General features: G+C 35.8%; 2 protein-coding genes across 2 annotated transcripts; both read right to left on the reverse strand.

Moving 5' to 3' along the window:
- Positions 1-1191, reverse strand: LOC140800818 (peptidyl-prolyl cis-trans isomerase-like). The gene has a single exon (XM_073155698.1). The coding sequence runs from the start codon at positions 727-729 to the stop codon at positions 208-210; it is 522 nt and encodes a 173-aa protein (XP_073011799.1). The 5' UTR covers positions 730-1191; the 3' UTR covers positions 1-207.
- Positions 1192-1764: 573 nt separating this feature from the next.
- LOC140800737 (translocon-associated protein subunit alpha-like) lies at positions 1765-6948 on the reverse strand. The gene is made up of 8 exons (XM_073155550.1): positions 6774-6948; positions 5435-5596; positions 5312-5362; positions 4174-4262; positions 3294-3371; positions 2935-3138; positions 2181-2252; positions 1765-2083 (listed from the first exon to the last, which is right to left on the reverse strand). Exons 1-8 carry the CDS (start codon positions 6835-6837, stop codon positions 2033-2035), a joined length of 771 nt encoding a protein of 256 aa, XP_073011651.1. The 5' UTR covers positions 6838-6948; the 3' UTR covers positions 1765-2032.
- Positions 6949-9209: the final 2261 nt, after the last annotated feature.

Here is a 9209-nt window from a genome sequence, read left to right on the forward strand (position 1 = left end):
GAAAATAAATCCGTCTATGTAAAACTAAAGACGGCAGTAGATTTATTCTATTTTAAAACCCACAGTCCTCGGAAACCCCCAAACAACAAAGAGGAAGAAGACGAACCACAACGGACTCGAAGACACAACAAACAAACTCTTTTTTATTTTAACTACCATTCTAGCAGAAGCTTTTAGATCTCAAACTCGTATGGAGTTCATTCAGATCTACGCGATCTGGCCGCAATCGGCGATGGTGACGGCCTTCGATGTCGTCCCCGACCTCGATCCGACCTTCTCGATCGCCTTCACCACATCCAACCCCTCGACGACCTGGCCGAACACGACGTGCTTCCCGTCGAGCCACGGGGTCGCGACGGTGCAGATGAAGAACTGCGAGCCGTTCGTGTTGGGGCCGGCGTTCGCCATGGAGAGGATGCCCGGGCCGGTGTGCTTCCGCACGAACTTCTCGTCGGCGAACTTCTCGCCGTAGATCGACTCGCCGCCGGTACCGTTGCCGCGGGTGAAGTCGCCGCCCTGGCACATGAAGTCCGGGATCACGCGGTGGAAGGAGGAGCCCTTGTAGTGGAGGGGCTTCCCAGAGCGCCCCACGCCCTTCTCGCCTGTGCAGAGAGCGCGGAAGTTCTCGGCGGTGCGGGGGACCTCGTTGGCGTAGAGCTCCATAACGATCCGGCCGGCTGGTGCGCCGCCGATCGCCATGTCGAAGAAGACCCTGGGGTTCGAGGCCATTGAGGAGACGGTATCGAGCGAGTAGAAGCGTTAGGGTTTGGGTTTTCGATCGCTTTTGAGATTTCAGAGGCAGGTGGGGGAGTTAATTATATAGATGTAGATGGAGATCAGGGTTCGTAGGAATGTACATGTGGCGAAATCTGGAGGTTGGAAAGGGTAAAACTAACCAGGGTTAGGAGAGGGGGTTAAGGGGTATATGCCGTGTTCTGGCGACAATATACCGGGAAATGAAAGCGGATGGCACGTGAGCCATGAGGAACTGAGTAACTGACACGGCCCACATATCCTTATCCTTTCAAATTTAAGAGGTGTAAAAATATGTCAGAATTAGCCAATTAGGGTAGGGAAAAGGACGGAGAGTATTCAGATAAACCCAAAATTTTAGGGTGGGTTTACATTTAACCCTTAAAATATCTCTTATTTACTTATATACCTTAGAGTTGAAATTTATATGTATATTTATTAAAACAGGCAGTTTTAGATGTATACGGTTTATGAATACCTCATCACGAAGTTAATTAACTGTTAAAATTTAAACAATTTTTTTAATATAAAAAAGATAAATTCATACTTGTGTATAAAATCACTCTATTTGTATGTGTTTTTTTTCCCATTAAAACGGTTTAGCATGTAGAATTTTTGTTAATTTGGAAGAAATTTTTTAACAATTTCACTTTGATCATGACTAATGGATAAAATGTATTTTAAGTAATTCAGACTTAAAACACACACACACACACACACACACACACTGATATATATATATATATATATATATATATATATATATATATATATATATATCAAGCATAAGAAATATTTAAAGAGTATACATTCGAAAAATGAAACCCTATTTTATTGTGGGTTTCTACTTTCTAGCTTGTTTTACTGTTCATATAACCTTTCGTCTGCTGACCTGCACTCATTCGAGTAGATCAATTGGTGCTGGCAATTCTCATTTTTATACCAGCATAGATTTACTGTGCTTGATCAAGCAATGCTAAACTACATTGCAATCAGATGGTGCCAGCAATCTAGACAGTAGTAAATTTATTTTTCGTTCTAATTAAAAAGAAAAACTGATATAATAAATAATGTTTCTCCTAAACCAAACCTAATTTCCAAAAATTTTCTTGTAGTTTACAACAGAAAGTCGGATTATAATGACACCAGAAGCTGGAGCTTAAAGTTAAAAGCTACTTGAAAGCAACTAATACACTGTTTCTTTTCCATCTCGTCAGAATCTATCTCTTCCTGCTCTCCTGCTCTAGAAATCTGAAAATGATTCACACCATTGTGGAGTCTATTTCTTCTTCTTTGACTTGCTTGATAGTGACTGAGCATATGCAGTTCCCTGAACGACAGGAGCAAAAATAATTTGTATGTCAGAAGAACGAAAACCTAAGCAAGACAAGCGCACGAAAAAGGTTTAACCATCTAAAATTGCATACCTGCAACCACTCATCCATATTGGCATCGGTTGTTCCAGTACCTACTTCCACCTTCGGTGCCCTCTTTGTTTTCTGGGTAAAGCATTCAAGAAATAATAAGATTGTTTTGTACTTAGTAATTTATTTCTAGCACGACTCAAATAGACAACACAAGTCAACTAAACCAAGCGAAATTGAAACAACTAACTTGATTTATGATTCTTTGACAGCAAAATCCTGATTCTAGAACTTCAACATGGTTCTATCAGATTCCATTTATTGCACTATGGTGTCAAGAAGCAAAAACAACATGATGTCTGCCGCGAGAAGGAACCTACTACACTGATTGGCTAATAGGTCATCAAACAGCTCAACTTTAGGATACAAACTTCAACGGAGAAAAAACAGTGTCCAATAATATAGTTTTGAGAATATGGTCAATTATCTGTACTTCGCCCTCAATATGAACATGATGTCAAGTACATGTAGTTTCAGATATGCAATGGTTAGAAGGATAAAGTTAACCAGGGTTAGGAGAGGGGAAACTTACATCTAACAACCCTACTAATTCAGCATGTAGAGAAAATGACTTAATTCACAACAAGCAGCAGAATTGTATTCTATCAAATTAAGATATTTAAAGTCCTAACAGTGAAAGTAGGGAGAGTCTAATGTGCGGACAAAAAAATATCACAACAATATTTGTAAAATTAAATAGAATATGATAAAGCTCATAAGACAAAATATGATAAAGCTCATAAGACAAAAAAGAGACCTTTGAGAACTGCTGGACTTGACCGTATGCCCACACCCCGAAAAAGCCAAGTAGAGCAACTCCAAGGGTAATAAGGAAGACAGACTCGATGCTGAGAAAACCTCCAGCCTCAACAACCTCAATGGTACCATTATAAAAGACACTCTGATATGGATGCTGATCAATCTCGTACACAATGGAACCTACTAAATCGAACGAGCCAGGCTGCAGTGTAGATTAATTATTAGATTCTGACGAAGGAAACAATATGTTACAATAGCTATGCAAATGACGACAAAATTGCTAGTTTGAAAGCTATTCAGATTTCAAAGCATCCAAGAAATTACAAGAAAATAAGACTGCTACAAACCAGTGCTTACCTGCAAGAATTTGCTTACAGCAAATATGTAAGGAAATGTTGCTTGAGCAGAATATGGAACTGACGCGTTATGGAACTCCTGCAACAAAAGGAAACAAACTATTTCATAAGGGGTGGGAGGATATATCATCAAAATGGATCTAACACCAAAATGGAATAATGAATGAATAATAATTAATTTGAAGAATCAACAAAGATCTGGAATTGGAAAAATTGGAAAAGAACAGGAAAAAAGAATTTGGGGTGTCCAGACTCCAGATTACACTGTAATATCTAGCTTCTGTCAATTATATCCCTGATGATAGAAACATAAAATGGAGATGTTACTACTGACATACAACTGCACTTGAGTGTGACAAAGGATTTTGCTATATGTCAATTAACAATTTTTATCCGTCAACATGTGCCTTCCATGCACAGATATTGTTGTGCATCTTCCAACTTGCTGCATATAATTATAGTGCACTTCAGAAACTCATATTGAAATAATGAAGAATTGCATTACATATATTTTATTGCGCTTTATGACTGCTCCCACAACCTGGACTGAGTTTTTCATTATTGCAACCTCTACTTCTTTTAGCTAATAATAAATAAGAGACTTAGACCATTATGTGCTGCTAAAATAACAAGTTATTTCAGAATAAACAGAATATCAAGGACAAGAATACCAGTATAAATGGCATAGGAAAATCAAATGGATCTTTGATCAACAATAAAACAAATAAAAGGAATAAAACACAGAAATGAAGATTAACAATTAACCAATTCATTGCATAATCATGGAAAATATATTTCATATTTTTACGCAACTATGCTAAGTTCTACACAACTTAGGAATAAGTAAACACCAAAGGACTTGAAAAGAATTGTGGTCACACCTGAACAGTAAGATTCTGGACAAACATATGATGATCGAAGGGCAGATGAAGGCTAGCATGTATGGCGATGACCTTTAAAGTTGATTCACCTGAGCTTCCCCAGATATTAACAAAGAGTAAGAACGTATCAGACAATCTTCAAACAAAGAATAGACACGATGAAACAGAAAAAAATCGAAATAAAAAGCATCTTGCGAGTTAAGATTAGAAGACAATTCTTAACAATATTGTACCTAGTATTTATCAACAATATCGATTGGACAAGTATGAAAATACTCAAATAGCAATCAAAATTACATTCAACCCTTAAAAAATCATGTTGTTGGCAAGATTTTAAGAAAAAATAAACATGATTATTCCTTTTTCTGGGCTTTCTGATAAATTGGCATCTTCACAATTCATATAAACAATTGCTTCAATTATGACTGCAAAAAACTTCATAAATCATAGATTTAGAATAAGAGTTCAGAGGCTTAAGGGTGCGGGTGCAACCTAGAGTTTAAATGAATATTAAGAAGACAAAGGTGAAACATGCAACAAACACAAGACCCAAACAAACAACAGAAAGAAAAGGAATATCATGCCACATTAAGCATACCCAGTAGACCATTCATAATATATACTCATATCATGATGATCAGGATAATAATTCAACAAAAAAAATTGGACTGCTCCATCAGATGGAGCTCACGTGAGCACGTGACTGCAAGACCTTGATTGCAGCTACAATAACTGTGTCATACTGATATTTACCTAGGATAATCCCTGAGCAATGGTAAGATAGGGTTAAGAAAAATCTAAATTTGCTAGAATGACAGTCATGATGATCAGCAAAATCACAGTTAGCAGTTAGCACAACAAATTGACAAAAAAAAGGGACTGATCAAATAGGCAATTTCGAAGAATACAAGTAAATCATGGAAATAAACGATCAAGTATAAGAGCTAGAGAGCCTGTAATTTCCATGTTAATTCATCCTGGTATTTATATAAAACATTTACACAGATATCAAGAATTCTTAATGGCTCATGAACTGAACAATTACAAAGGAGAAGTACAGCTAATTCTAGTTAAAGAATGAATTGATGGATCAGTGTTGAGCACAAAATAGCAACACAAAAGGATAGAAGGAAGTTACCCTCATTATGCATGCCAACAAGAAGTTCAGTCTCTTCCCCTGCTGGTACCACTGCATTCAAGAGAACATGGTATTGGAAGTTCAAAAATAAGGAAAATGAAAATAAACCATTTTGATACTTACATTTTGCAGCATTTTTTGGAAAAACACATACTGTGTTTATTCCAGGAGCTGGACTAAAAGTTCCATCACCAAAGACTTGTGTCTCATCACCAACTATGCCAAGATCGCCTCCTTCAATAACTTCAGCTGCAGCAATTTCTTCATCTGACTGACATCTAATGCCTGCAATGTTAAGCATGTAAAAGAAGGCAATCTCTGTGTCTGTAACAATGATTCAATTATACTATCTGAAGATAAAGGCACCCATTGAGAAGAAGTAGAATAGGCAAAACCAAATGATATGGTCAATAACAAAAGCCTGTCATTGATCGACTTGTTGTGGATAATTTGTGTCAACCTAGTATAAAATCAATGCACCTTTAGAAAAAATATTGTCTTATATTGAATGTATCACATGAGTCTCATCCAGTTTTTCCATATGAATATGGGCTTTTTTGCAAGCCAGCAAGTCACTCCATAAAAAAAGTGCAAATTCTAAAACCGAATGAAAACTATGCAAGAGCGGATTGCTAAATCAACTGACAAGTGACAAATAGTAGCAGCTACTGAGGAATAGAGACAACAATCTATAAGCTGTTTGTTTAAGTGTAAAGGTCGATACAATAATTCAATGGGCAAAAGTCCCAAATTATTGCACAAAAACTCCAACTTTGATTAAAATAGAAGCAACAACAAGTAAAGAGACATTCTGCTAACAATGCCTACATGAAGTGGTACCAATAAGCAGAACTAATCAATCCCAAATATTTTTGACAAGAGATTAAATTTAAAATGTTGGAATCTCAGAAGATACAATGAGCACATGAAATAATGATAAAAGTAGAGAATACCGTTATTGTGATCATGCTATGTTAATGCAATAAATAAAAAATATTGCAAATGATTTGGCACCATTTGGTCCATTTCTCTTTCAAGAATGTTATTATCTGATCCTTCTTTAACAAAGTAACGCAGAACACATGGAATTGTCCACAAGGCACCTATCCAGCAGAAATCTAATTATATCCCAACAATCTCATTTTCCACAAGCCCATCCATTAACAAAAATTTCGATCAAATACTCAATACCCTGGAAATGCCAACGTGCCAATCATCTCCACCTTTCCTGTTCAAATGGGATTCCAACTCCATACTTCTTTAAAAAAATTCCAACAAATCCACCCAATTCCAAGGCAAAGACAGATAGATCGCTCAGATCTAGCATCAAAACTAACTAACAGTAAGATCGAACACCAGATCCATGGGCTCCATTACATGCTAGAGATAATAGCAACCAGAACACAGGCAGAAACTTAGATCTAACGGGAAATAGAGAGGGATCGGTGGATCGAGTGCTCACCATGAAGTGCAGGCGAGGCAAGGACGAGGAGCGCGAGGAGGGCGGAGAAAACCCTAATTCCCATGGCGACGGAGGTGGCCGAGGAGAAGAAGACGACCTGTTTGATCGCGGAGAGGGGGAGAGAGAGAGATACTTATAAATTAGGGATCGCGGAGAGGGGGGGAGAGAGAGATACTTATAAATTAGGGATCTTTATTAGTTCTTTATTAATAAAGATGGGCCTCAGAATATTATTAAACGGGCCGGAATTTGGGCCAAGAGTTGGTACTCGAGAATAGGACCCAAAATAATCTCAGATAAACAGAAGTTTTATCGTGATAATCATGAATAAAGGGAAGTTTATTCATGAATAAATCTCTCTTCCCGAACTAGTTACATTGGGCGAATTGAGATTGTGTTATTTGTTACTATGTTATGCTATGTTCTGTTATTTACTCTTCATACAATCACTTTAGTTCGTCTTAATGTATAGACAATTAAAACTAAGCCTTAATTTTGCACTATCGGCTGATGTCAAATCCCTTTTAGTCTAATATATATTATTTATTTTGGACTCTAAACTGAAACCAATTGAAATCAAAATTCAAATTTCAAACCATGAGTGTTAAGTTAGGTCTTACATTGAGTTTAAAAAAAAATTCTCTTGCCATTTATTCTTATAAACAGTTATGTCTTTTAAAAAGGTATCTTTTATCTCTTTTTTTTTCTTACTTTAGTGTAGGTTTATTGTATGTTGGTAGACTTGTATTTTTAATTATTGGATCGTGCCGAAAGCATAGACTAGCTGACTTAAAATCTTAGATATCGTAAATTTAAGAGGGCTATTTTTTTTTGTCGTATATTTTATTTGTGATCTTTGGTTTGATACTCTAATTTATTTTTTTGTGGTGCTGTATATTATTGGCAATTATGAGCCTTCCCTGAGAGAGAGAGAGAGATGGAAATTAAGTTTCAATCTATTGATTTACCTTTTCCTCTAGGTTCTTGAACGAAGCTCTACAATGGAACATACCATTGATCACATTGAAGTTTTTACACTGAATGAGGACATTAGCTGGAGTGAAAAAAAAAAAAAAAAAAGGTGTTGAAGTGGAGATAATTTAAAGATGAGAAATCTAGCAAATGGACAAGTTAAAGGCACTTTAGAGGAACCTTCGATGAATCTTATCACATCATATATATTTTTTTAAATTTTCTAATGATATAGCCCTCATTTGATGGTATAAGGATTTACGTGAATAATAAAAAAAGTTCACCTGTGCTGCTATCTGGGCATCATTGTTCACTTCTGTTGTTACTTTGGGCTTCATCCAATACCGTTTTCGTGTGAGTATTTTATTTAGAAAATTTTCTTCTTCCCTAGCTCTTCTTATAAGGAAAGAGGAAAGAAAAAAAAATATATAATTTGTTTCAAGAAAATGAATTATTCTCTTGTACCGGAAAATACGCATTACCTGAACTAATCATCATTTTATCTCTAAGCAAAAACACTAATTAGTTCAGTATTTTTGTCTTGTCATAAAATGCCAATTAGTTTAGTATTTTATATATATAAATTCTTTTAACTTTATCCTTCAGCAGTTAAAAGAAAAAAAATTACCTAAGAATAAAAATATTAAACTGATTAGCATTTTTAAAAATGCTAATTAATTTTACATTTTTATTTGGATTGTAATAAGTTTGAGAAATAGTCTATTTTAATAAAAATAAATAAAAAAGAGGGCTAATTTGATAAAAAAAACTCATAAAGAAGACTATCAACCTTGTGTAGCTATACTGTTGCATCACCTTCCATATATATATATATAGAGAGAGAGAGAGAGAGAGAGAAATTTGTTAGTATATATTTACTAATTAAATTTTGTTCTCACGCAAATAATTGCACTTCTTTTGGTCATTTTCGAAGGAAGGATCATCAGTTTCGACTCGGTTTTAGATGTTTTGCAATGAAGTTTCTGCATAGAGAGGCTAGAAGATGTTGTATAAATTGAATCTTCTACTTGAAGATTTCTGCTCACTTTTGATTTAATATCTCCACCAAACGCTCACGAGTGTCCTGTTTAGCTATTTACTTATAATGAAAGGGTAAAATAGTTTTCTTTTTCTTCTTCCTCCTTATTCTCAGTTGCATATCCAAGTTGAAAACATCGTCAATAATTTCTCTAGAGGATGAGAAAATTTAATATTTGTAGAGTTGAATGCTAAAATTTATTATTAGATACTCTTGCTAAAATTAGGGGCAGATTCTGGTTTTGTATTTTGATCGGAGTTTGTTTGGTTGATTTGGTTGGCCTCTGAGCGTATTTAGTCTATTTTGGTCCGTAATAACTATAAGACATCAACCCTTTGTTGAGAAGCGCTCTGAGCTTAAGTCTCTTACAGCTATTTCTCCTATGCTGAGCAATCTTAGTAGACCAAGAGAGGCTTGCTCTAGGG

The sequence above is a fragment of the Typha latifolia genome, chromosome 14 (assembly GCF_019914945.1).
Source record: "Typha latifolia isolate L0001 chromosome 14, TyphaL0001v2, whole genome shotgun sequence".
Classification (NCBI taxonomy): domain Eukaryota; kingdom Viridiplantae; phylum Streptophyta; class Magnoliopsida; order Poales; family Typhaceae; genus Typha; species Typha latifolia.

Bases quoted from the DNA above. Each gene is read 5' to 3' on its own strand.
- LOC140800818 (XM_073155698.1), bottom strand. From the start codon at position 729: ATGGCCTCGAACCCCAGGGTCTTCTTCGACATGGCGATCGGCGGCGCA.
- LOC140800737 (XM_073155550.1), bottom strand. From the start codon at position 6,837: ATGGGAATTAGGGTTTTCTCCGCCCTCCTCGCGCTCCTCGTCCTTGCC. The intron at 5,363-5,434 runs GTAAGTATCAAA...TCTTGAATGCAG, and splicing joins TCCAAAAAATGCTGCAAAAT to TGGTACCAGCAGGGGAAGAG. The intron at 2,084-2,180 runs GTATGCAATTTT...CCTGTCGTTCAG, and splicing joins ATATGGATGAGTGGTTGCAG to GGAACTGCATATGCTCAGTC.